This window comes from Leucopleurus acutus (genome assembly GCF_964270905.1).
Source record: "Leucopleurus acutus genome assembly, chromosome: 9".
Classification (NCBI taxonomy): Eukaryota; Metazoa; Chordata; class Mammalia; order Artiodactyla; family Delphinidae; genus Leucopleurus; species Leucopleurus acutus.
Window position 1 is genome coordinate 63,307,079 of NC_139144.1, and position 26,899 is coordinate 63,333,977.

Below are 26,899 nucleotides of genomic sequence, written 5' to 3' on the forward strand. Positions count from 1 at the left end.
CCACGTGTCTCCTCCCCGTTTCGTCCTACACCCTGTATCTGGTTGGTCTAAGCGTGTACGGCTGCCCTGGCAACCTCTTCCTCCCCACCTGCCCCTCCCCAAGGCCCTGAATCGGTGGACTAGGCTGAGAAGAGGGCTCTCAGCAAAGGAGGCAGCATCCTTCCACGGGTCCGAGGGGCAGGAGGATGGGGTGTAGGTGAGGCTTCTCTAAGTGAGAGCCCCAGGGACGAAGCCAGTGGAATGAATCTTACTCCAGCTGCTGTGCCTCCCTCCAACTGCAGAGGGCGCCACAGAACTTAGAGGCAGAAGGCAGGGGGTGGGACCAACCATCACCCCGCCGCTGGTGGGAAGACCCTTGCCATGAGTGGGGCAAAGGAGCCCCAGGTCTGTCATGAACTAGCTGTGTGACTTGGGCAGGCCCTCCCTGGCTCTGGGCCTCAGTTTCCTCATCTGTGAACAGGGCGACAGTGAGGATCCAGCCAGAGAGGCTGGTGTGGGCAATGCCTGAAGCCCTGTGACCCGCTCTCCTCCGGGGGTTCCCGTGACTTCCCGGCTCAGCTCCCTCTCGCACTGAGACTTGGGGTCCAGCTGGCCCTGGTTCCCGAGAGCCCCTCGTGCTGCTGCATAGCCTCCCTCCTGCCGGCCTGGAGAGCTGGTCTCCCCCCTCCCTCTGCCCCCATCAGAGCCTGCGCAGCCAGGAGAACCCAGAGAAAGGTGCTGGAGGAGGGTGGAGAGGCTGTTCCGATGGTGGAGTGATGGGCGAGGTGAGGGTACTGAGGGTCATACAGCGGCCGTCTGCTTGATGCTGTGGAAGCTGACCCGCGTGGGTGACGTGGGGATGGACACGGCCCGGGCCCCGGGGACTCGGAGGGAGTGACGGTCCTGCCAGCGGTGCCACTTCTTCTTCACAGCCGAGCGCACCTGCGGGGTTAGGAGGCGGCTCAACTGGGCCTGTGGAGGCCAATCCTGGGTCCCGGCCGGTCCTCTCCCCTGCTCCCTGCCCCTTGCAGGGCCACCAAGGGAGGCTGGGGCGGCCCCCCTGACTGCCAGCCTCACATCCAGAGACCGGCTGTTGCCAAAAGCAGGGTCCTTCTCACCTCCTCTGCAGCCCTGACCTCCTCTACCTCCTGGAAGACCTGCATCGCTTACCACAGCACGCAGCTGAGATGGAGAGCTAGTCATTGCAAGACCTGACCGTCACTGGTGCTGTTCTATTCTCATTTGTATTGCAATGGAAGAAGTTTTTCTGCAAACTGGATCATGTCCCCCACAGGCTGGCCTGGCACGTGGCTGAACAGAATAACTGTTCCGTAAGCACTGTTTGCTTGCTTTAGTGGCTCCTTCTCTCCCTGCCCTCCAGCACGTGCCGGTCTCCACTCTTGGACTTTCCTATCTGGGGTCCGCTTTAACTGACAGAGACGCAGGCATGCAGACCCCACCATTGCCCTGCGCACGGGCAGGTGAAGAGGCCTCAGGATGGCACTGGCACTCCTCTGGGGTGTCTGGAAGCTCTTGGGCCCTGGGAGGGTGTCTGCTCTTTGCCCCAGCACCCACTGTGTGTCCTCACCCACCACAGGCCTGAGCGAACATCTCCCCCAAGTCCGCCGCGCTGGGATTCTGGGCCTTGTAAGCTAACCAAGTTTCACCAGAGCCTGGCTCCCTGGAGCCCACCCACAGGCGTGTGGCCTTCTCTGCGGCGGCAGGGGACAGAAAAGGACGCGCTGGTGTCTTTCTGCTCCCTGGGTCCATAAAGCCCTGGATGCACGGCTCACACTTGACTTGCTCCTGGAAAGCACTCTCCTGTCATCACCTGTGTTCTGGCTTCCTTCTTCTGTGAGCCCCTGTGGCCTGGGCTCCTGCCCACCCAGCTCTCCGAGTGCAATGAGAGAGTCGGTATATCATTTCTGACCTGCAGAGTCAACCTTCTAAACTGGTTGGAGTCCCTCAGGCAGGATTCCTGTCTCCCCAAAGCTGGGTGGTTTCTCCAGACTTCCCCTCCCTTCTCCAGAGCAGAGCTGAGCAGAGCCAGGGATGCCCAAAAGGCTGGGGGGCTCCCCTCGAACTTCCCTGGAGTGGGGTCTCAGGACAGGCCTCCCGGGCCTGGTGTCATACCTCTCCATTGAAGAAGCAGTAGAAGACGGACACAAAGAAACCCTGGGAAGGAAGAGGGAGACGTCAGTGACCTGCTCAGGGAGCCACTCTGCCTGGGGGGTCAGGGGGTGGAGAGGGGACAGGATGACTGGGGGAACACTCTGACTCGGGACCCCGGAGGCTCAGAGCTGGGTAGGCATCCCCATCGTGGAGCAGGTGTACCGGGGTCCACTGCAAGTGACAGGCTGCCATGAGTCCTCAGAGCAGGGGCTGGGCCGGCAGGAGGTGCAGGCTAGGGTGACCCTGACCCAGTCAGGGGTGGGCCCACCTGGGCCCTGGGGTGGGAGTGACGGCGCCAGGGCCTGGGTTCAGGATGTGCACGCGCTTGTATTTCAGTGCATACGAACTAAACCAAGCCAGCGAGGGCACGGGTGCCTGAGCGTGCCAGGTCAGGGGCGCTCTCTGTGGCCGCATCCCACTACGTGCCCCACCTGGAATGACTGCAGGAAGGAGTTGAAATAGATGAACACGATCTGTGACAGCTCGTCCTCCCCAGGGCTGACGAAGAAGAGCATGTAGGTGACGCCCAGAAGGGGCAAGAGAACCAGGGTGGCCTTCACCGCCTTCCTGGGGAGGGGGGAAGGGTGACAAGACCCATCTGAGCCCCTGAGGCACGTGGGGCCTCACTCGCTGGCATCTCTTCTGGGAGCCTGAGCGAGGGCCCCGCCCAGAGGCAGGGGAATGGCCCAGATGGTCTCCTCACTCCTCCCCCGCTGAGGGTCAAGGCACCCATCACTCACCTGTACTGGATCGTCTCTGACGTGGTGGATGCTCGTAACTTTGTCATTAGGATCCTGACGATGTTGAACAGAAATACAAAATTGATCTGGAGGGACGGGGGCAGAGAGGGAAAAAGGAAGGACCACGCGGTGGGGATGAGAGGAGAGGCGACCACCTCCCCTGTAACCCACTGAGAATCCGCGTCCCAACCCACTCACCCCAGCACCTGCCTGGGGTCCCAAGACCTCTGCTCCTCCCTCACCGGGGCAGGGAGGTACCCCACTTGCCGGGTCCCCTGTCACCTGAGGACTCCAGAGCCTGCTTCTCCACACCCTGACCCGAGGGAGGAAAAGCAGCCTTGGAGGCAGTGCACAAGGGCACAAAGGTCACTCCTTCCTGAAGCGCCCAGAGCTCTGCCCGGCCCGCCCCCGCTGCTGCAGGGCCCCCACTTGTCAACTGAGGGTCTCCCTGAGGCCCTTTGGACAGAGGACAGTCCTGCTCTAGTGGAGCAGACCCGGCCAGATGGAGTGATTAATAACTCGGTTGCTGGGAGGAGTGATTAATCTCTCACCATTCGTCCCCTGCACCCAGGAAAACTCTAGATTCTTCGCAGACACGCCTGAGGCAATGGAGATGAACAGGCTGCTGGGCTGACTCCAGCAGTTGGCTCCTGGAAGGGCCTCATTTATCTTCATTCTGAGCCTTCTCTCAGCATCGGAGCCTGCCGCTCCCAGCCTCTCCCCGGGACCTGCCCGTGTGGCCTCCCGGGGCAGCCCTGTGCTGCATGTGGTGGTCTCTGTGGGTGTGCAAGTGTCCTGTTAACCCGTGTCGGCTTGTCTGTGTGCCTGTGTGCTGCCTTCTCCATGCTCCCCGTGGGTCTGTGCTCTGTGCTTGTGCGTTTGCCTTGGTGTGTTCCTGTGTAAGCGTGGACCTGGGGACATGGACACACCCGTGTCTCTCTTCATCCATCTCCAAGTGCGAGTAGACAGGAAAGTGAGTGCTGTACGCCTAACACCCTGGGGACCTCGCACAGGAAAATACCCATGGGTCAGGAGGAGATACACGTTAGCCCAGGGGTGTCTGCTGGCTCGTGTGTGTGCACATGTCTGAGTGTGTGCGTGTGTTTATGCACACACACACACACACCCTCCCAAGTCCTGGTCCTGAGACTCCGTCATTTCTGGAGCCTCCTAAGTTCTGAGGCTTGGGGACACAGGCAGACACCACGGGACACACATCCCTGTGGCCTCTGGATCACCCCTAAGCTTGAGGCTACTCTGGGGCCCTGGGGGCTCCCTCCTCAGCCACGGCCTGCTGTTCCAGTGACCACAGTAGCACAGCCTGGTGAACCCAGGGCGAGGGGTGGTGGAAGCGTTCAGCCAGGGCTGCCCATGGCCTGCTGCACCTTGCTTCCTCTTAAGGCCCGTCTAATTTCCAGCTCCTGGGTTTCTGGTCTATGCCCTCGGATCGTGAGGTCGCTTTAACACATAGGCCGATCCTAATTTTCTCACACAAGTGATACAAAATACTTGACCTTTTCCGATTCTTCATGACTTCTGTGAGAACAGAGGTTGTTGGAGTCAAAATATATTCTCATTTCTTCCACATTTCCCTGCATTAAATCTTATTCACTAATCGTCCATAAACCCACTAACCAATTCACTCAGTTATCCACCCACTCTTATCCATCTATCCCTCCATCCATTAATCCATCCAAATATTACTCAACCATCCATTCATTACTTTATCTACCCACCCTCCCACCCACTTATTTAACATTCATCCATCCATCTAAATATCTACTCAACATTCCATTCATCAGTTTATCTACCCACCCACCCACTCACCCACTTATTCAACAGGTAACGTACATACATCCACTAACCATCCAACCACCCATCCATCTAGTCAATAAGCAATTGCTGAGCACCTCTGGGCTACAGGGCGCTGTTCCATGTGCTGAGGCAAGAGCAGGGACAGGGGCTGGTGCGGAGGGTCTGGGAAACAAGGCGTTATGCCCTCTGCTCACCCTAGGCAGGAGCTGGTGATGCTGCCTTCACCCCACCTCAGGCTGGTCTGTGCAGCCCCAAAGTCACTCTTTTCTTTGGGCTTGGTTCCCAGCTTCCCCCTTTACAACATCTTCTCCACCTCACTTCACTGCAGGCTCCCTTCCCCAGGGAGCCGCTGACACCGCCCTCCCACCTGGTTTCCAAACCCTCCCTGTCTGCGCATGTGCAGAGGCGGGCAGGGAGGGAGGAAGGGGGACTGACATCTCTTCCTCCTTGGCTTCAGACACGGTTCCTCCTGTCCTTTAAACCCAGGCTGGGAGAGGTAGTCCCAGCCCTTGGGGGTGTCCTCTGCTCCCCTCCAGCTCTGGGTATTGGGGTGCTGCCATCACATCTCAGCTCCTTGTAGCGCACATTCACCAAGCCCAGCAACATAGCCAGCCTGCTTGTCCACCTGGATCTGTGGAGCCTAGTGAGTCTCAGAGGCCCAAGTCCTGAGTCCTACTGCGTTCAGGGCCCTGGCTGGGCCACAGAGAAAGCCCAGACAACTCACGTCCCTGCTCACAAGGCCCCTGGACACCAGGGTTCTCCCACTAGGGTATGCACATCAAAGGCGCTTGTTCCAAATGCCGCTCTTGGACACACCCCAGAGATTCCCTGTGGGAAGACACCACCCACGGAAAAAAGAGGCAAGGCTTTCACCGGACGCACACCATTCACCTGTAGCTGCAGGGGACAGTTCTCAGCTTGGGGCTTTCTCTGGTGCCAGGGGAGCTAGCTCAGCCTGAAAATGGGGAGAGGGTAGCTGGAAATGTGGGGATTCAAGGTCTCCAGGGCAACCTCCACGGATGGGGCATGAAGCATATGGGTAAGTAACCCTGCTTCCCGACCAGGGGTCAATTCTGAGACTCTTCTACGTGTTGCCCCATGGAAGCCTGCTTATCACTTAACCTTCATCGGTTTCCTCCCTTCCTTGTCCTCTACTCCCACCCCTCGTTGTGTTTCCTGGGACCACCTCCCACATGAACGCCTGGCGCCAAGTCCTTGTCGCATGGCTCTAATTCCAGCTATTCCAATTGGCATCTGCATGGACTTGGGCAAATGACTTAATTAACGTTTCTGAGCTTCTGCTTCCTTGTCCGTCCAGTGGGAATAGCCATGGAGCCCATCTGGGAAGGTTGGCACAGGTTCAAATACTCATGGAAAGCACTGAGCTCATGCCTTTCCCACGCCATCAACAGTGACAACAGCCTCCTGCAAACCCAACCAGCCAACTCACTTCCCAGAACCCAGAGATGAGCACGGGTCTCTCAGACAGCTGTGGACCGCTGGGGGAGGCCAGGGGTGGCAGGGTATCCAAAGGAAGGGATGGCGGGAGGTGGTGGGTAACCTGCTCTCCAGGCTCAGCTCAGCTAGCTATTAGTGATGACCTTGAGCAGCTGTTTCATCTCCCAGGTTCTTCATCTGTGAAACGGGGAGCATCATCCCTACTTCCAGGCATGGAGGATGTGAGGATTGGAAGTAATGAAGATAGAGCTTCTGGAAGGGCTGAGCTTGGAACCTGGAAGCCCTGTCCATGCATATAGCTGGGTGTGGGCCGGGTCCAAAGGGAAAGACAAGCACGGGGCTCTTGGTGAGGGTGGAACCGGAGAAGGGGGCATGGAGAGGAGGTGGGAGTTGGGTATTATCACTGGGCCTTCCAAGCCTGTCCCCCTTCTCTGTTCATTTCCTCACTGCTGTCCAACATCTTTGCAGAGGGGGCTCTCTTCCCACCCAAGCCAGCCTTTCCGCTCACACTGGTGGAGGGGGGGAATCAGTGACTCATTGCAGCTAGGACTCCAAGGACAATGATTCCCCCTTCTGACTGCTGACAAGGACTGGCTTCTATCTCTGAAATGAATGGAGCCCTGAGGGTGGAATTTCAGGCAGTGGGTAAAAAACCTTCCTAGTCATCTCCGGTTCGTATACATCAAGGACACTCCAAAGATGGGGGGTCAAATGAATCCCTGAGGAAATTACAAAAAGGAGGAGAGTAAGGAAATAAAAAGAGATAAACAGTCATTGTCTCCAAGGTAGACCAAAGAAGCCCCCATTAGGCACCTGCTGTGTGCAAGGGGGTGGTGCTCTCTCAAGCATCGTGCACTGGGAGCAGGTGGCCCTTTAAGGAGCCTGAAATTAACAAGCCTGAAATAAGTCTTACGTAAATACCAGTTTCTTATGGGGCTTTTTTGTATGTCTATTTTTTTTAGCGTATGATATATAATGGGTTCTTTTCTTTTGCAGAATGCAGCCTCTACTTAAAATCTACCTTAATTAAAGCTCGTTGTGGTTTAGATACCTGGCAGCAATTATACCTTAGATGTTAATACATTTGGCAAAGGGCGGGGAGCTGGATGAGGAATAATTGCTCCTTATGCTTCCTTTGTCCCACTGCTCCAGGCTGGGGGCGGTGGGCTGGGCCCTGGAGGGGGTCACTGCGGGTAGAGGGAGAGTAGGTCTGGGCTGAACAGAATCCTGCGGACCCTTCTCTTGCCACCAGCTGCCCTCCTTGCCTGGCTTGTACCTGGCAAGGGGATGTCAGATGTCAGAGGCATTAGAAATCTGCCAGTCGGCTTTTCTCTGCCCAGAACCTGAGGGCCAGAGAGGGGAGAGGGCTGCATCAGGGCGTGGAGCGCGAGGAAGGGAGAGCTGGGAGCGGGATGCCAGGCAGCGGGGTGGTGCGTACAGAGTGTGTGCGGGGGGGCCGATCCAGACCCTGTCCCTCCCCAGCATCTCTGCTGGGTGGGTCCTCTGCTGTCCTCCTGGTGCCCAGCCCTGTCCCACTTCCCACTGAGGACCTACCAAGAGCACGAGGATGATGGGGCCCTGGTAGATGTAGTCCACCAGGTCGCCGGGCTCCTTGCCAAACCAGCACCTGCAAAGATGGAGTGGCTGTAAGTGGCCTGCTGAACCACAGCCTGGGGACCACTGCAGCCTCGGGGCCAGGGTCCTCTGTCTTGACTCTTTCTGAGATCCAATCTCCATGGCTCTTCCTTCCCCCGAAGCCTGGGTGGACAGCCCCAGCCCCACTGACCACCCTGGCTCATACCTGGGCTGCCTTTTGCCCTACATGGAGGGTCTGGTCTCCCCACGCAGACTGAGGCAGGCCCTGGGTCTCCTCCCCCTTCTCCTTGCTCCCTCACCCCATCCCAGGATGCTGGGCCCAGGGCTGGACATGCAGGAGGCCCATGAAAGGAGAGCTGGGCTCCCCGTCGCTGGCCAGGGCCCAACTGCCTGTACCACCTGTTCCCGCATTGCTTGGAACCCGCCTCTCCTTGTGCCAGGCACTCAGACGCACAAAGCAGCAGATGTGGAGGCGGGAGCCTTCTCCTAGCCTGTTCCCTGGCCTCATTCACCCAGGGAAGGAAGCTTGCTCCTGTTAGAGGCTTGGTTATTCTTTGGGGATGCTGGGGGTGAAGAAGCTTCAGGGTCTGGAGGAAGGGCTGGCCCAGGACCCAGTCTGGCTCTGCCAGCAACTCCTACTGGACCTCAGAAAGGGCCCCACAGAGCTCAGGAAATTCTGTGTCTTCTGCAACTTCAGAGGTCATCCAGTGCACATTGCCTCAGGCAGGATTCTCCCCTGCAGCCTCCCAGCACTGTTTTTTTACTTTTTTTTGCTTAAACACCCCCTTTGATGGGAAGCTCACTACCTCTCAAGGCAGCCCTCTCACTCTTGGGCAGCTTTTATCGTTAGGAGCTCTTCCTAATGTTGAGCTCTCAGAACCCACGCCATTCCTACCCCCTGCCCCCAGATCCCATCTGCTCCCTCCATCCTCAGAGACCCCTTGAATATTTGTATACAGATACTGACGTTCCTCTGTCCCTTCTTTTCTCAGCTGGTGGCACCCAACGTCCCCGCCGTTCCCTGGCTGACCTGCAGCCAGAATTGCCATCATCTGCGCTGAGGCTGAGTATTTCAAAGTCTCTGGTGCAGAGAGGGTCCCAGCACGGAACACTGCACCCCAGGAAGAGACTGGGACGCCAGAATAAAACAAGCTTCCATTGGCCTGGCCCGGGCATCTGTGAGGGGCTCAATACCACAGCTGGAGGTGCTCTGAGCTGAAAGCCTGGAGCCAGACTTGCCACATCCAACTCCAGGAGGCCGCCCTACCAAAGGCTAAGGGGGTCGTGCGTTGGGTGCTTAAAGGAACGATTCCTAACTCAATTCAACAAAGTCGACTTGACACCTATCGCATGAGTACCTCTGGGTGCCAAGGAAATGTTCTCAATTTAAGGACAATGGAAAAGTGAACTGTCCTGGCGTGGCTGCAATTCTTGCCCCGTGGCTGACCTGTCCTAACATCCCTCTGAGCCCCATGGCTGGCCCGTCCTTACTTACTGTTCATTCTCATAGTAGAGTTTGCCAATGGCCCAGGCGATGATGATGGGGCAGGGGATGCCTGAAAGAAGGACAGACACAGCTGCAGTGGACAGACAGATGGTCAGGAGCCCCTCTTGTAGAACACAGTGTGGGGAGGAACCACAAAGGGCTAGGATCTTGTTTCCAATCATCTAACTGCAGGCCATCCATGACCTTGAGGGGCCCTGTCCCTAGACCCCTGCCCCCATCCCTCCCTCACCCTCAGCCGTCCCCTCCAAGCAGGTCAGAGAGATGAGGGGACAGCGTGATTTTCTGAGATTTTTTGATAGAGAAGTGGAGCTGGCCAGCTTTTCTTTTGAAGCCAGAGACAAAGGTCTTTGGATTGGCCATTCCAGGCAAGAAGAGGAAGGCTATTTGTGGACTGTCCTTTCAGAGGGACTATTTGCTTCTTCCTCTCCAGCATGGAGGGGAGTGGCTGCATCCTTGGACTGTCCTGGGGATGGTAGACAGGAATGTGATCCGGTCCTTGGACCCAAGATGAAGGGAGGTGACCCTGTCAGCAGTACCCTCTCCCCACTAGACCCTGCAGGTCCCCCCAGGACCCTCACACCATCCAATGAAGAGGAAGAGCCGCTTGCGCAGGCGATCGGTGGAGTAGGTCATGACGATGGCCGTGTGCAGGTAGCAGCCCTCCACGAACATCCAGAAGAAGTTAGTCACCACGAAGTAGTTGAAGCTGGTGGTGATGCAGCGGCACCAGACCTGCGCGGGGCAGGCAGCAGTCAGTGGCTGCCTGGGGCCCAGGCCCAAGTGCACAGCTTGGGCACTGATGGAGGGGAGGCCGTTTGAGTTGAGTCATGGACATGGCATTAAACACACTTGAACCTCATTCTGGGGAGCTTCATCCTTTCTCTTCCACATTTTCCAGAAAGTGCCAGGCTCCCCTGGTACCAGGGGGTCTGACTTCTCACCAGTGGTTTCTAATCTCCTTTTTCATAAAAGAAAGAGGGAGTCTGACTCTGAGACTTTTGCAGGGAGAGGCTAGAACTGAACAGCACTGTCGTGTTTCACCGTCACTTTTTTTTGAGGGTCACCTTCACTTCACAGCGAGTCAGACTGGTTTCCCTTTCGGGATGGACTATGAAATTTCATGTAGAAAAAAATTAGCGAGTCAATTAAAAGGAAATTGTTATTGAACTAGTACGGGGTCTGTGAAGGTGAGCTGCAGCGGTGGAGGTGACCCTCCCAAATCTCTGGGTTTAGGAGATTCTGGGCTTAGTGTCATCACTGCCGTCTCCGGAGGGAGACTTCCTTACACCGGGACCTCGGGCAACTGGCCATACCTCTCTGAACCTCATCGTGCTGCAGAGAAAAGAATAATCCCATCTTGCAGGTTGGTTCAAGAAGATGGAGGTTGCAAAGGCAGGCGCCAAGAAATGAATGTTGGTGCCATTTGCCTTCTCAGCTGAGGGGAATCTGTCCCTGTCCCTCTGAGCACGGTTACTACCCCTCCCTCGGGGGACAAGCCTGCCCAGAGCCACCTTGGGCCACGGCCAGGTCTGGCCTCAGGCCAGAGCTCTTCTCAGCTGACCCTACCTGGCCATCTTCCTCAGGGGTTCGTCACCAGGGCACCCTCAGAGCTGAGGATGTGGGGATTGGTGGTTAGAGGAGCCCTGTGATGGGGAGCTGACTGTCCTCTTGGACAGCTCAGCGCCTCTCTGTCCGGCTCTAACAGCCGGGCTGTCAGACGATCAATCAGCTGAGCTGATCACAGCCTCCGTGACTTTCCTCCATGGTCCCAGCCCTGATCTCGGGCCCCATGCGGCCATCTGTCTCCTCTGTTCTGAGAAAGTCCTGCTGAGGTGGAATGCGAAAGATCCCCTCCTCCCAATCTGGTCTTTCCTCCGAGTTAACGATGCCTTGTCAGCACAAGCCAACACTGGGCTGCAGGGCACCCCAAACTGACTGAATTCCGTTGGTGCTGAGGCAGGGCTCAACATGGGGCCAAGTGAGGCGTCAAACCAGGCTGGGTGTGTGCTCGGGTCTAGCCATCCAGAGACGATGTACTGAGCAGTCTCTAATGGTGGGCCAAAGAGCTCCGCGCACGGCTCCACGCTGGGCTCTGGTTTTACGACTTGGACACAGTACTACAGTGGTTGACACAAATGCACCGTGGGCAGCTAACGTGCTGGCTGCTCAACGTCCTGGTGGCCCAGATGAAAGGCATCATTACAGTGTCATCTAACGTCCCTGAGCCTCAGTTTCCGTGTCTGTATAATGGGGGCGAAATCCCTACAGGTCTCTCATTGGAATGAATTGCTCCAAAGCTCAATAGAGGTTAATTTCAGCCTCCTTTTCTCTAAGGAATCTTTGGGAGGTGCTAAAGTCACAAGATGGGGAGTGCAACAGGATAACCCAAAGCCTGCTGTCAGGTGTGTGCTGCTCCCCAGACCCCGGCCTGGAGCCCCATTCCCCCACCCCTGGCTCTGGAGGGAAAATGATCAGGTGCAGGTGAACTCAGGTTCGGGTCTGCACCCGAGGACTGGGCAAGAGAGATGGGGGCCCCCAGAGCCCAGAGCCCCCCAGGTCCGGCCCCAAACCTCTACCCAGAGACCTCATTGCTCTCATGCACTTCATGGTCGATGAGCTGCAGCAGGAACCACGTGACATTTCGCAGGATAAATGTAGTGATGAGATTCCAGTGAATCACGTTCCGCAGACAGCGGATGCTCCTGTGGGGGGACCAGGTCAGGGATCAGCCGGGACAGGCTGCACCTGGGCTCAGAGCTCAGCTGGGGCGGGGGGCAGCTGGCGTCATGGGGCAGCTGGGCCAGTGCCCCCTGCCACCCCCTCCTCAGGCAAGGGAGAGCCTCAGCCTGGGGTGAAGGCAGGGCTGCACCAGGAACCAAATTCCCATTCGCGGTGACCACGGTTGGGTCTTCCAGAGCTGGTTCCCTTTTTGCCTCCTGCATGCCCGCCAGCGGTCAGTGCCCAGGCACCTCCCCAAGCCCCTTTTGTCCGTTGGCTCCAGGGACCCCGGAGAGGAGCTAAGAATGGGTGAGGTGAAGGGGTGCCGTGGGAGGAGGGCAGAGAAAAAGCAGGGGCGGGGTAGACTCACCGCAGGGCCAGGAAAAGCAGGAAGGCAGCCACGAGGGCTGCCACAGACACGCAGTGGCCCAGGTAGTTGATAATGAGCGCGACGCGGTAGTGCAGGTCATACTTCCTCTGCTGGACACACAGACAGACACACGAGCAGACAGAGGCTTGGGGCATGTGGAGGGTGGGGCCAGGCACTCTAGCGATGGCCACCCTGTGCGTCCTGACCCTGGGGGCAGAAGAGGCTCCAAGTGTCACCACCACACCTGGCACCCAGAGCTCTCTCCTGTCGGCCCTGCGTGGCTCTTGGTATAAATGGCTGTGGTCAGGTGTCCCCTGTGCAGTTGGAGGGCAGATCTGAGCACAGTGTATTCTGAGTTATGCCAGAGATATGGGTATGTAGATCCTATTTTCTTTTTAATTCTGGAATGGGAGTTGCTACACCTGTGTTTCATCTCAGCTCACACCCTAATGGGCTGAGCAACTGAAGGTGTATTGATTTATATCTCTGGGACTCAGTTTTGATATCTGTACAATGGAGCCAACCTGTCCTCCTGTCTCAGAAGCAGCGACCTATGGCAGGTCTGGGGGTGCCTTGGGATCAGTCTGCCCGGGGTGCAGCAGTGAGGGGGTACCTTATCTGTAGAGATTTTAAGAGCAATATTAAGGCCAAATAAAATCAGTCTGCTTTTTATGATCACCACGTGCTGGCAATTCTGAACAGAGGCAATGATAAAATACTCCTTCCTGCCAGGGCAGACTATCCCGCCACCCCACACCGCTTTGGTTTGCCACTGCTCAGAGGGGCTGTGAGACGAAGAGGTGACGGCAGAGGGCAGGAGGGGACCTCTTTCTCTCCTTTATGGCCCACCCCACTTGTCACTCTTGTGGCCCTCACTGCAGACCCCTTTGGCTCGCATTTTGTAGAATCACTTTCTCAGGGCAGACAAATGTTTTTCCCCTGAACTTAGACTTCTTTTGGGGAAAAGTTTCAGCCCCACTGGGGGCCGTAATGGGCAAAGGAGGAGAGGGATGGGGTGGGATGTATCATTTGGGGTCAGGAACGAGGCGAAGCTTCAAGAGGAAGGTGGCTGGCACCGCAGATAACACGGAATCCAGCACCAGAGCAAGGGGGGCTGGTGAGGTCGGAGTGGGACCCAGCTTCCCGTGGGGACTGCCCTTCTGGGGGCTGCACTTGTTTCCACGTGGAGTCATAGAATCAGAATGCCACACGGGGAAACTGAGGCCCAGAGGAGGAAGGAAGTCACACTGCCTGTTAGATGTCGGGGCACTGGTTACAGGGTCATCCCCTTCTCGTGCCATGTGCCACCTTGCTGGTGTCCTCCACCAGCTGAGCTCTCCTGAAGGTGAGCCTCTACGTCCCCTTCTCACAGGGCAGGGGGCATAGAGTGGTGGCAAGAGGTGCAAGAAAGGGGTGGGTGGGTGACACAGGACTGGTTCTGCCACCCTTGGCATCCTCTGTGCTCTATCTGAATCCTACTACCTGTACAGGACCAGGGGTGAGGCAGGTGGGAGCCACTCACCTTATCGTCCAAAATGGGCTGACACTGTGAGTAGTTGATCCGTGAGGCCCAGGTCCCATTCTCCAAGCACTCTCGGTAGGCATTCCCTACAAAATGCACCAAGAGGCGGGTCACTCCTCTCCTCAAGAACACTCCCTGGCTCCCTAGTGCCCACAGGATAAGGTCCCTATGTCTCAGCCTCTCTAGGCCGGGAAACCCGTCTGAACGTTCATGTGAAAGTCATTCATGTGAAAAGTGCACAAAAGCCTTACCACTCATGGTAGCTAAAAGGCATGATAAAACCCATTTCTGATACAATTTTTGACTAGCATTTTGTACACTCGCTTTAATTTTGTTTGAAACTGAACCCCACTGTGAGCCCTGGGATGTGGCCGAAGTTTCCATCCTAATCACAATCATTTTATGCTCCTGAGATCCATACTTTTCCCACCAGTATCAGCACTTCCACTTTCACCATAGTCACTATTTCTACAGTAGGTGTTTGCCCTGTACCAGGTCCTCTTCTAACTGCTTTGTTCACACTCGTCCATTCAATCCTCAGGCAACCCCATGGAGTAGGTCCTGAGATTAACCCATTTTACAGATGAGAAAACGGAGGCACAGGGAGATCAAGCAGCTTGCCAAGGATACAAAGATGAGAAGATTCAAACCCAGAAGGTCTGGCTTCAGGGTTTATGTTCCTAAGCCCTAGGCTACTGAGTAGCGGTACCGGAATGACAGCAATATGGGGAAACAGGACTGCGCTGCTGACCTTGAGCTGCGGCTGCCTGGGAGACCACCATGTGATCTCTAAATGTTTGAGAACCTGGCTCTGTGTTAAAGTTGGAATGTAATGTGGGAAAAGACATTTCAGAGCATCAGTGTCTGATGTACTGAAGTGAGGGTTTTATTGAAGGGAGACGGAGACGTATGAAGTTCAAGGAATGCGCATATTTTCTTTAAATCCTAGTTTGACTGTCAAGATCTAGCTCCTAAGGCACGCTCTCCGGGTAGCCCATCGTCACTTCCAGCCAGAGGAATGCCTCACACCTGATAACTCCAAAGCCCTCTGCCAGCCTCTGCTCTGCATTTCGCTGTCTTATGTACCCTACCTCCCCCGCTTACTTACAAATTCTAAACGATCTATTGTTTGGGGATGATTTGTACCAGCGTTCTGCTCTCCGGCTAATGGGCAGTTGTTTGTGGATTTTTCTTTTGGGCTTACGTTAGAATCACAATATAAAGCTAATTTTAAAAAAACAGCTCACAGAGCACAGAGTCACAGAGCTGAAGGGGAAACCTTAGATGGTTTTTGGAAGCAATGAGTTCTGAAATAATTAAGTTACTTTAAAAATCCACTTCCGCTGAGCTAACAGTGAGTTAAAAGCAATGGAGTTACGAAGGAGCCCTTGCTGAAGAGCAGAAACAATGGGGGAGATTCTATTAGCCTAATTGTTTTTTAATTTGGTGCTCTGAGCTTATAGATTTTTCAAATTCGGGATTTTTACTGGCCTATTCCTGCCTCCTGGGCCTGTCACCTGTCAGCGAGGCCTGCCTCGGGCAGGTCCCTGGCCCAAGTGTGAGTCAGTCAGGCCAATGCTGGTCTGACACCGACTCTGACCCCAATATGAGGACACTAGCTCCTAGCCCCTGACCATGGCACCCAATTCCCCACTTGGGTTTTCTCCCTCTACAGGATTGTTTTACTGCAGGTTGTACGTTAAGAGAAAGAAAGAAAGGTTGTATGTTAAGAGAATTTGATGCATAGGGTCAGTGATGTTACTGACCTAAAGGACAGAGTATGGGGTGAAACCAACGGGACCAATGTAAAGGCATTTTGGGAGGGTGGGTGATTTTGAAAAATGAACAGTCCCTCCCTAATGGGGATTTAGAGTCCTTCTCAACAGGCCTGTGTGAGGTGAGACAGACCCTGATCCTGGCTATGGTTCAAAGGGCAGAAAAATTTATCTTCTGTGAATGTGTTCCTAGATGTCATCTAGCTTTTCTGAAGTCAGTGCTAAGCTCCTTCCTCCAGGAAGGCCTCTTTGATTGCTTGCATCTCACGAGTCTCTTTCTCCTGAGCCTCCCAACACCCCCAACCCTCTCAGTCCTGACAGCCTGAGCCCCACATTCCAGCCCTTGCTCATGACCTGGCCTCAGTTGTTCAGGTGGGTGAGTCTGGTGTCTCAGTGTGGGGCTCCCTGAGGACAAGACCTCAGAATACTCATCTCCCAAGTATGATATTTTGTGGTGGTACTGACCATGGGGCGGGCTTGCGGAAAGGAGGGGGTCAGGATAGAGATGCTGCACATCTGAGACCTTTCTGGTCCCTCATATCAATGCCCCTGGGGTACCAAGCTCCGTGGATTCTGTCTCCTCTTTCTTTTTCCGGAGTCCATCCCTCTCCTGCCCACCCTTCCACCCACTCTCTAGTCACCTTGCACTGGCACAACACCCTCCTATCTTGCCTCCTGGCTTCATCTCTTGCCCCCCTCGACTCTCTATCCTTTACCCCCACTGCCAGAGTGATCATGCTGATTTCTGAATAAAAGTCATCAGCAGCTTTTTATTGCTCTTGGGAATAAAGTCCAACTTTCTTGGTGTGCTATTCAAGGCCCTTGACCCGGGCCCCAGCCGAACTTTCCTGACCCATCTCTGTGGCAGCTGGCATTTACATCAGCAGGCCTGGCACACACCGAGCTCCATACCGAGCCACCCCTTGAGACACCCTCCGCACTCTCGCCCTTCACGCATGCACATATCCCTACAAACTCCTACTTATCTTTTAACCCCCAGCACTAATGCCACCTCCTCCTGGAGGCTTCCCCAACACCCAAGGTATTAAATAATCTCTTCTTTTTCTCTAAACACCTCCTCTGTGTCTTCCCATCTCTTGAAACATAGGTCTTCACACTCTATTGCCCTTGAACTACAGCCACATATCCATTTCATGTCACAGTCCGGTACACACACACACACACACTGCTCACATGACTGAATCCAGTTTCACAAAGTGAAATTTATCTTGACCACAGCTATATTTTTCTTTCTTTTACATTCTAATGAATTGTATTTATTCTATATACAAATACTAGTCGCAACCCACTAAATTTACTTCACAATCCACTATCGTACAACATAGTTTTGAAAAAGAAAAATCTCTTTTAGAGCATTTGCCGTAATTCACTATGAGTCTCATCTCTTTAGAATTGATCCTTCTTTTCTTTGCTACTGAACTTGAGCTCCCTGGGGACAGACAAGTAGGAAGAAACCATATTGGAGTCAACAGTTCCCTCCTCAGGAGTGAGCCATTGAGTATACGTGGGCTGAATCAAATTGACTCAGGTCTGTTGAAACCCTGGAAGGCAGGGTCTGAGATGTGGGGTGTAGTGGTGGGAGGGAGCTTCCCTCTGGGGGCCCAGCCATGCCTGGGAATGAGGCTCTGGCTATAGACACTGGGTACCAGGGGACTGGAAGAGAGACGTTCCCAGCACTTCCGGGGAGCTGGCTAATGAGGACACTGCGCCCTCAGGCACAGCCTTGGACAGGAGAAAGTAAGACAGGAAGAGTCCCCCCGGGACCCACAGGAAGATGCGCACGGAGAGTCTGAGGGCAGATGGTCAGGCCAGAATTGTGGGGATGGATGTAGTGAGGTGGGTGCCTGTTACCACAGCAACGCAGGTGCCTCCGCTGAAGATCGATGCCAATGGTGTGCAGTGTAGTCTGCCAGGGGCATTAGGGTCTGGGTGATGCAGGCAAGGTCTTCTCTTCCAGAGCTCTGTGGTCTGGGAAGCCTGCACTCTCCTGCAGCGTGCCCTGGCCTGTTGAAAGCCCTCATTACAATGTGCTCTGTCCCTTTCAGATGCTGACACTTTGACAAGAGCTTCTGATTTGGGCAGTCACCTGAGAGGTCCAGGAGCCTGGCTGGGAGAAGATGGAAGCCGAAATTCTAGCTGTAATTTTGTCTCTGGCTGATTAAGTGACCCTGGCTAAGTCCCGTCCCTCTCAGCCTCACTTTCCCCACTCATAAAAAGGAATGTAAACCGCTTCTCAGTGATGCTACTGGCATCTCAGGTGGGTCAAGTATTCGTTGAGTGGACCTAACTATCTCCTTCCTGTCTGGCTTCCTTTTCAATCTGCTAACTGCCAGTAGTACCCTCAAGCCACTGTGACAACCCCAGACATCCATACATCACTTTTAAGCGCTCCCGAGGTTGGCACGTCGATCTCTGATAGTCGAACTGGCAATATATGGGAGATGGGGACCATGAGGGACCCCATTTTTTGGGGTGGTTATGAGGGAGAGAGTGCCAGAGACAGGCTGGGCCTAGGGATGAGTGGGAATGTGGTGGAGGAGAAGCAATGTCGTCATTGGCTGTCGGGAAAGAAGATGACAAGAAGTGAGAGTGGGAGGGTGCTGACAGGGTGATGGGAAGGGCCAGAAGCAATATTTACCGAAGGATGAGGTCATGTGCAGGACTGAAATTTTCAGCACCACGGACAGCAAAATGCTACCACTGCCCACTTCCCACCATGAACGCAGGTGGGGAACCTTGGAGAGAGACTAAGACTTACCCCTCCCTGCTCTGCCCATTCAGCCCATAGCCCTGGGCCCAGGCCAAGAAGGTCAAGATAATCCATGACCCTCTTCAACGCCCAGCTTCAGTCCTAGTACCTCCAGGTGCTTCCACGACTGCTCCAGCCCCTGGAGGGTCAGCTGCTCACTTCTCTTAGCTCATGCTGGGTCGGTATTTTTCTCTCATTGATTTCTGTAAAGGGGTCATGCCTTCCCAGCTAGCTAAGGAGTAGGGGTGGCAAGGCCTAGGTCACCTCTGGCCCTTTCTTCAGGGCTACACAGAGCTGTGCACACAGGGGCTCAGGATGGACCGAGGTGGTGCTGTTGTCTAGGCTACCGGGGAACTCCAAATGAGAATGAGAGGCTCAGGGTGGGCCAAGAGGAGAGTCTGTCACCTTGGACGCCCAGGCTCTGTCAAGCTGCACGGCAAATGCAAAACTGTCCCACGTGCAGGAGCACCTTGACTCTCACACTCATGGCACACTCTGAGCCCCGCTGCCAGAACTGTGGACACTGTAAGTCCAACCCTTGCTGGGTAGGGGTGTCCATCTGAAATAGCAAACCTGTGGTCAGCATCCTCCAGGTTCCAGGCAAGAAAGTAAATTGGGAACTGAGTCAGCAGGCATCTCCTTGGGAATTTAAGAGGGCGAGGCAATTTCTCCTTCATTTGCTCTAAAGACGCCCAAAGAGGGAGACATGTCCACGGTCACCAGCAATGAAGAGGCAGAAATAGATCTCTCTCCCCCAGGACACACTTTCTTATGGGAGATCCTGGAGTCAGTGTTTCTGGAAGGGAGAGGCTCTCCCTGCTACCCTGTGTTCCAGAAGATGTAGTCAGTTGTGCCACCTCTGCAGTGTCCTAGCCACTTAGTGTCTGAACCCCCAGAGCAGAAAATGCCTGAAGGGCCAGATATGCCACCCTCGGTCCCCTTACTGCTTCTCCTGCAATTGGACTACTGCAGACCTAGCTATCTCCTTCCTGTCTGGCTTGGGACCCACACCTTAGGTCACTTTTCTTTTGTGGGAAAAATCTCTACTGCCTGGACTAGGCAGTGATACTGTGGGCTTTTCACCTCCAGTTAAGAGACCATTTGGGGAAAACACGGTACAGTCATGGTGCCAATAGCACAGTCTCCCTGAGCTTCCCAAACAATGTGCATCTCCCTGAGTTAAGTCTGAACATTTCCCATCTTGATCTAATCACCGCACGCTGGTGGGGCAGAGGTGGGGGCAGCTGGTGACGCTCACCCAAGCTCAGGACCAACCTGCTGGGTTGAGAGATCGGGAATCTGCTATCACCAACCCAGTCATCAGGTTGGGAAGGGCCTCCTCGGGGCCATCTGCTCGTGACATCTGGGATGAGAGAAGGGCATTTCTTTCCCCTGTCTTCAGTATTGTGTGGACGCTGCTCTCCAGACCCCCTTGTCCATTCTGGACCTCCCCAAACCCTCAGCTCTCTATATCTGAAGGACTTTTCACCCATGATGCCCCTCCGTCCTTGAGTATGTATGGCAGGGGTAAATGTCCACACTTACAGCAGACAGTGGGGAAACTGAGCCAGGGAGGCACAAAGCAGCTTCATGGAGACCACAGTGGGCCCATAAAAAGGGAAGAGGTGTGAGTGGAATCCAGCTCACTGTGTGAGATCACTGGCCTCCCCAGGGAAGGGGCAAGTGGGAGGAGGTGCCTACCCCTGCTCCAGCCCCTATTGTGCAGGGCTCCCTCCATCCAGGCATCCCTAGCAGCTCGTCGCCATGACACCCGCCAGCGGAGAGAAGCGGAGAGAAGGAAGCCGCGGCACAGGCTGCCGCGGAGGGGAGGATGTCAGGGGAAGGGGCCACGACAATTCACCCAGCACACCGCCCACCCTGTACAGAGAAACGGAGGCCCAAAGAGGAGAAAAGCCTGCCCAAAGGTGAGACAAGCAGGATTATGTGAAGTGACGGGGGTGGGCGAGTGGGGTGGGCGGTGAACACATCTCTGGCTGGCAGAGTCCTAATCCTGGGGACTTAGGGGGCCAAGGGGCTGCTTCTCTCCAGAGGCCTTTGGGGATCAGACCCTCTTAGTGTAGACAGACCGCCCCCTCCCAAGACACCATCCAGAGACCACTCAGTTTAGTGCCTCTCAGGGACAACAGAAGGCCACACCACCTCAGGACAGCCATCCTTGGTGGGAGTGGGACCCTCAAGGACCTGATCCCGGAGACACTCCTCCTCTTTCCAGACCCTAGGCATCGCTCTCCTCCCCTTGCTGCCAAGAGCCTAGCTGGGCACGGGGAGCCCTAGGCAGCGTCGTCTCCTAGTCGTGATGGGGCCCCATGAGGTTAGTATGTTTTCTGTGTCCTTCACACAGATAAGGAAATTGAGACTTAGATGGGGTGGAGCTGCCCGGCACTCAGTGAATCGCGGCACAGCCAGGACCTCGGTGAGCTCTCCTGAAGCTGAGTCTGGGTTCTTCCTACTGTTCCTCGCCTCCAGCTCCACCCCTGCAGGAGCTGTGAAAGGAAGTTCTGGCCAGACTCTGGAGCACCTGGTCTGAGGTGGGTGAACTGCATTTGGGGTCCTGTGGGGTGGGTCCTGAGAGTCACTGGGGGTGACGATTTGCCCTGGGGGTTCCAGACCCTGCTGGGGTTGCCAGGGTGTGGAGGGAGTGGGCAGGGAAGGATGCTGCAGCCTCTGACTCAATAGCAGGAGGGAGGGGAGGGGCAAAGTCAAAGTTCCCAGCCAATCTGGATTCAGATTTAGATGGTACATCCTGGACATCAAGCGGCATCCTTCCAGAGTACTCCAGTCCTGCATCATGACGCTACGGACAAGCAGCTCGGACTTTAATGCTAGCAGAACCGAGGCCCACGCCCTGGCATTCAAGGCCTCCATGATCCAGCCCTATTCCCTCTCCACCTCTGTTCCCACCCTCCCTTCCACCTGACACATCACTGGCCCAATTTTTCAAGGCCCTGCTCCCCAGCACCTCCTCCACGAAGTCTTCCCAACTTGCTTCTCCCTGTTTTTTGGAATCAACTTCCTCCCATGTACTCCTACAGCCTTGGATGTGCTATTTCACTTAAGAGCAAATAGCAAAAAGTTCTCTTTAAGAATCTCTCTCTCTCTATCACAGGAGCCTCTGGAAGGCTGGGTCAGGTCTTATGCCTCTTTGAAGAGCTTGTTTCTAGTGGAGAAAAGGCAACATACCCACAAACCCAATAAAAGGTGAACCTGGACAGGGAATGGGACATTAAGTGGAGGATTCCTGGGGAAGGGGCGGGGGGCTGCATCTTTGGTCTTCCCTGAGATGAAGGGTCCTTAAGCAGAGGGACAGCTGAGAGACTCCACTGTTACACTTCTCAGCTGTCTGGGCCCCATGCATGCAGAGGTGGAAAATGCTAGAGCGTGGGCTGAGAGCCCCCAGAGCCTGCTGAGGCTATTCAGGGTGCTGGCTTTCTGTGGGACCCTGGGCAAGTGTCTTTTCCTCTCCGGTCCAGTCATATCCCAGCCTTAAGCAGCAGGGGCGGGGAGGGCTGAACTCAGCACAGAAGGCCTCACAGCTGGGAAGTTCTCAGGTGTCTGGATGGCCAGAGGGGCATCCTTTCTGCTCTGTCTCTCTTTCCTCCTCCTTTCCTCAGCCAGACCCTCAGTGATGGTCATACCTGTCCCACTTTCCCTCTCTCCCAGCAGGGGACAGTTCTCACACACAGGGTAACTGCTGACCCTTGGGCTTCAGGGGTCAGGGTGTGGTTGGGTCTCACTGGGGACTGGGAATGCAGACCTGAGTTCCTGGAGTCACAGCTTCTATTCCTCAACCCAGGGGCCCATCTACCTGGGACCCTTCCTGAGGCTTCACCCCAGGACCAGGCCTGTCCTCAACAAATGTAATGTCCCCACTGCTTCAAGACATTCAAGAACCACTCCCACCCCCTCCAGGAAGCCTTCCAGGAATGCTCTAGCGCCCACCAAACCCGTCTTTCCAATGCCTGATGGTTGATTTGTGTAAGCTTGGTCTTTAAGCAGCCTGGAGCTCTGTGAGGACAGGGCTCAGCCTTTCTCATCACCCCTGGCTCCTGAGCAGAAGCAGGTAGACCCAGTGGGAAGACCCCGTGGCTGGAGACCACCTAGTTTATGTGTTTCCATTTTAACACAACTAGGGCTTCAGAATGTCTCTAGACTGGGGTTCTGGGAAGTGGAGACCCCCCAGTCCTCCCCATAGGGTTGGGTTAGGTGAGGCATCTCTTCCCCCGTCCTGGCAGATGTCTCAGTATAGATGGGCCTGCCATTCTCAGCAGGACATGGTGCGAGCCTGAGGTCAAGGAGCCGAGGCTGAGCCGGGCTGGGCTTAGTGATTCCGCAGGAGGAAAATGACCCTGTCCACGAGGCTGCGGGACCCTCCTTTGCAGACACGAGGCCCACAGGGACAGGCAAGGGGAGGTGCCTAAGTGGGGCAGATAGAACGAGGGATGGGAGGAGGGAGAGATAGAGGATTTGGGAAGAAGGGAGGGAGGGAGGGGGGATGGAGAGAGGGGTAGGGGGAGGGAGAGAGAGAGAGAGGGAGGAAGGGAGCTGAAGAAGGAAGGTGGAGGGAGGGAGGGAGGGAAAGAGAATCACATAGATAGAAAACAAGATAGAGACTGAGAAATACACAGAGACATACACACAAAAAGAGACAGACAGAAAATACACCCAGAGACAGAGATAGAACCACACATAGAAATAGAAACAGAGATAGAGCCATGGAGACAAAGAGAACAACACAGAGAGAGACACGCACACAGAGATGGGCACAGGAGTGGAATACAGGTGAGAGGTGGGAGGAAAATGGAATACAGTGCCCACCTCTGGCCAGACCACTGCTGGGCTAATCCACTTCCCTTCTCCCTACAGACAGGGAGACTGAGGCCCAGGAAGGGGGTGGGACTTGCCCCAGGTTCTACTGTGTATGGACATTATGATAGTTTTGGGTGGCCCAGAATTTGAACCTGATTCCCATATGGGCTTTGGGGAAACCTGGGAGAGGCAGAGAACACCTCCTGCCACAGGGCTGAAATGCCAGGCCCTCATCTTCTAGGCTCCCTTGTAGCCAGAGCTGGAGTGTGGGACCCAAAGCTCCACACTCCCCCCACCTCAACAGATGCACTGGCCCCGAGGACATCAGTGAGCTGGGCGCCCACAAAATGGAGATGGGCAGAGTGTTTCCTGGGGACCACTGCAGGAAGCTTAAAAACCCAAGGCAGTGATGACAGCAGGGCCATGGCCCATCTGGTGGCCAGGGCTTGTGGCGTTGTCAGGGCCCACTCAGGGAGGGTAGGGGTTCCCTCACTGGACCAGCTCTGCCCTGAGTTCTTGGCTGGGGACCCCATTTCTGGTTCTGGTTCTCCGTTCCATCCAGTAATTCTGTAAGCTCCCCAATAGCCTTTCAACAAATTCCTTCTCTGTTTAACCCATCATATTTGCTTTCTCAGAGGCAGCAGAGCCTTAATTAGAATCCTTGTTCTGTTATAAGCTGTGTGACTTTGGGAAAGTCACTTAACTTCTCTGTGCCCCAGTTTCCCCATGTGTAATATGAGGATAATACTATGTCTGTTATTGGGTGTGTGTAAAGATTAATGAGTCAACACAGGTCAAAGACAGTACAGACACACAGAACCTGCACCAGGTGGGGGAAAACACTGGAGGGGACTCGGACACGTGGGCACTTAACTGGGTTCTGCCATGGACGAGCATGGGTGGCCTTGAACAAATCCCTTCCCTTCCCTTGGCCATTGCTGAATTTGGAAACAGTCTCTGGGTAAGAATAACAAGGCTCTGACCAAGTCTCCCACACTTGCTACCTGTAGCTGTTAGCTAACCACACAAAAACTCCTGAATACCTTGTCTCCAGACCAAGGCACTAGCCTGGGCTTCCTCAACCAGCCAATTGCGTTCTCCATATCTTCACTCAGACGTCCCTCCAGCTCCTCAGACCACATATCCTCTACTGTACTCAGCATTTTCCTAGTGTGGTCCCTGGATCCTCCCTCTTCCCTGTCTCATGCCAGTCTTGTCAGTTACAAATGCATCCTTGCCCTCTTCTGCTCTCGCAGCCTCCACTTGACCTCGGTCAGTTACAGTAGTCTCCTAACCCCTCTTTTTGCCACCAGAGACTCTGTGTCCCAAAGCTGAGCTCCTCTGCTCACAAGCTCCCCTAGGCTCCCTCCTGCACCAAAGGTGAAGTCCTCTGCAATACTGTGAGTCATCTGACCAGCATCCAGCCATCTGGTCTCATCTGCTTCTTTCTCCTACTACCTGTGCTCCATGTAACACTGGCCAGTCCCGAGGCACAAAGCACGGTCCCCATCTCTTCCCCTAGACTTACTACACTTTCACCTACTAAAATCCCACCTGTCCCCAGAAGTCCAGCTCAGAGGTTAAACCCTCCCTGATCCTCCAGGGTGAAGGCATGAGTCTTTTCCTGTCCCTCTAAGCTCTTCTCGCAAACTGTCTCTCACGGATGCAGTGCTGCCCAGTGGTTAAGAGTGATGGCTGAGGGCTTCCCTGGTCACGCAGTGGTTGGGAGTCTGCCTGCCGATGCAGGGGACACGGGTTTGTGCCCCGGTCCGGGAAGGTCCCACATGCCGCGGAGCGGCTGGGCCTGTGAGCCATGGCCGCTGAGCCTGCGCGTCCAGAGCCCGTGCTCCGCAACGGGAGAGGCCCACGTACCGCCAAAAAAAAAAAAAAAAGAGTGACGTCTGAGGGAGCTGATTATAACCTTGAAAAAACTGACTTCATGTCTCTGAGCCTCAGTTTTCTCATCTGCAATATGGGCATAAGAGCAGTACATATCTCAGGAGGCCTTAGGGAGGTGGGGATGATGGGATTATGTATGCAAAGCTCTCTCAGTGGTAGCTGGCACCTGGACCATGATCCACACTTGGTAGCTTTGTGGCCGATTCTCTGTGCTCAGCTGAGTGGACGAAAGTACACGAGGACTGTTGCCTAAGCTTCTGTCCCATGCGGGCAATGCCCGCTCTCTAAAACATGAGGCTTCAGCGGGGGTCTGGCTGTAGCATAACAAAATTGGGTAGGAAGAGGAGCCGGGACCCTTCCTCCTCTTCCCCCAGGCTTCTCATAGGAGCTTTTTCCCTCCCCGTGTCCTTCTTTCTCCAGGAAAGATCCCACTGAAAAGGCAAACAGAGCAGGAGGAAGCGGTGGCTAGGAGGCAGGGGAGGAGAGAAATCAATCACCCCATTGCCATTGCCATTAGCAACCTTGGCTCTTCCCACTTCAGCCGCCACGCTGGTTAATGGCAATGCTGCTTCTGCCCCACATGCTTCTCCCATTTGCCAGCAGTCAGCACTTTGGTCCACATGAAGAAAATTGTTCATTAGTACCAGGGGCTAATTGGCACTATGTGTGCCAACCTCCGTGGCACCCTGACCTTTTTTTCAGCTTCTCATTTGACGTGATGTGAGTGATCTGGTACGTGCTGCGGCACCTCCTTTGGGAAGTCTTCTCGTCTCCCCTCCCCTCTCCCTCCTCGTCCCATAGCCCCCTTGCACTCCCCAATCAGGGCATTTATCACTCTGTATCCCTTTTGTCTGTTGCAATTGTGAGTGGGGGCCTCAATGCCAGGGCAGTGGCTGGCACATAGTAGCTGTTTAATAAACTGTTTGAATACTGTGCTCAGCTTGGCAATGGAGAAGAGATCCAGGCCCTGTCCTCGGGGGCTCCAGGCTGGTTGAGGGGAGAGGGGACAGCTCAGGCTGTAGGAACCAGAGCAGAGCTGCCTCAGGTCCACAGTCCGTGGGGTGGAGGGGCCGCATCACCTCACTTAGCGCTTGGTCTCTGGGTTTAGACTGAGTCAGGGCCCCGGATCTCCACTGCCCCACCCCACATGGCTCACAAGATCCTAAAAATACAGTTTTATAATCTCGGGACTGGGAAGGAGCGTGGAAGCCATTCCTTCTGCTTGCACATCTCCTGGGTCAGGGACATCACCTCCTCCCAGGGAGGTTTGTTTTAATCATGGATAGGAAGCGTGGTCAGATGACGCAGAAATCTTCCTCAGCAGCCCCACTACCTCTCTCACTCCCTTCCGTTAGGAGCACCACTGCCATTGGACTCCTCCAAGCACAGCTGTTCTCTGGGACACGAGAGCCCTCCGCTGGTGCAGACAGGGGAATGCCACTCAGCCTCAGATGCAGATGCTTCGGTCTAGCCCTCTAACCATTCTCAGGGTAAAGGCCTGAGTTTGGACAGGCATGTGTGTGTGTGTGTGCGCACGCGTGCGAGTGAGGCGACAGGGGAGCTGTGCCACTATTCAGACACACATTCAGAGACAGGTTGCTATGATGCTTCCAGGATAAGGGGCTTCAGACAAGCAGCTGCCCTCCACTCTTGACCAGTGTCTCAGAAGGCTCTTTGCTGGTGGGGCGGGGCTGGAAATGTGAGTGGCTGTTCAGGGTGGGCTAGTGATGCTGCATTCCACAGCCGTGACT

The 26,899-nt window shown here is 55.0% G+C and overlaps 1 protein-coding gene across 5 annotated transcripts in view; it reads right to left on the bottom strand.

The window, feature by feature from the left end:
* Positions 1 to 780: 780 nt before the first annotated feature.
* The window catches only part of CRHR2 (corticotropin releasing hormone receptor 2), a gene marked incomplete at both ends in the record, with an annotated part of 43,346 nt that continues 17,227 nt past the window's right edge, over positions 781 to 26,899 (bottom strand). For 3 of the 5 annotated variants that reach the window (XM_082846632.1, XM_082846631.1, XM_082846633.1), the window contains 10 exons: positions 781 to 921; positions 2,113 to 2,154; positions 2,583 to 2,718; positions 2,892 to 2,977; positions 7,719 to 7,791; positions 9,256 to 9,316; positions 9,846 to 9,999; positions 11,852 to 11,969; positions 12,356 to 12,465; positions 13,878 to 13,963. In XM_082846632.1, coding sequence (XP_082702758.1) covers positions 781 to 921; positions 2,113 to 2,154; positions 2,583 to 2,718; positions 2,892 to 2,977; positions 7,719 to 7,791; positions 9,256 to 9,316; positions 9,846 to 9,999; positions 11,852 to 11,969; positions 12,356 to 12,465; positions 13,878 to 13,963 — 1,007 coding nt within the window. The remainder of the gene's footprint in view (positions 922 to 2,112; positions 2,155 to 2,582; positions 2,719 to 2,891; positions 2,978 to 7,718; positions 7,792 to 9,255; positions 9,317 to 9,845; positions 10,000 to 11,851; positions 11,970 to 12,355; positions 12,466 to 13,877; positions 13,964 to 26,899) is intronic. The other 2 variants (XM_082846635.1, XM_082846634.1) reach the window with 2 other exon arrangements.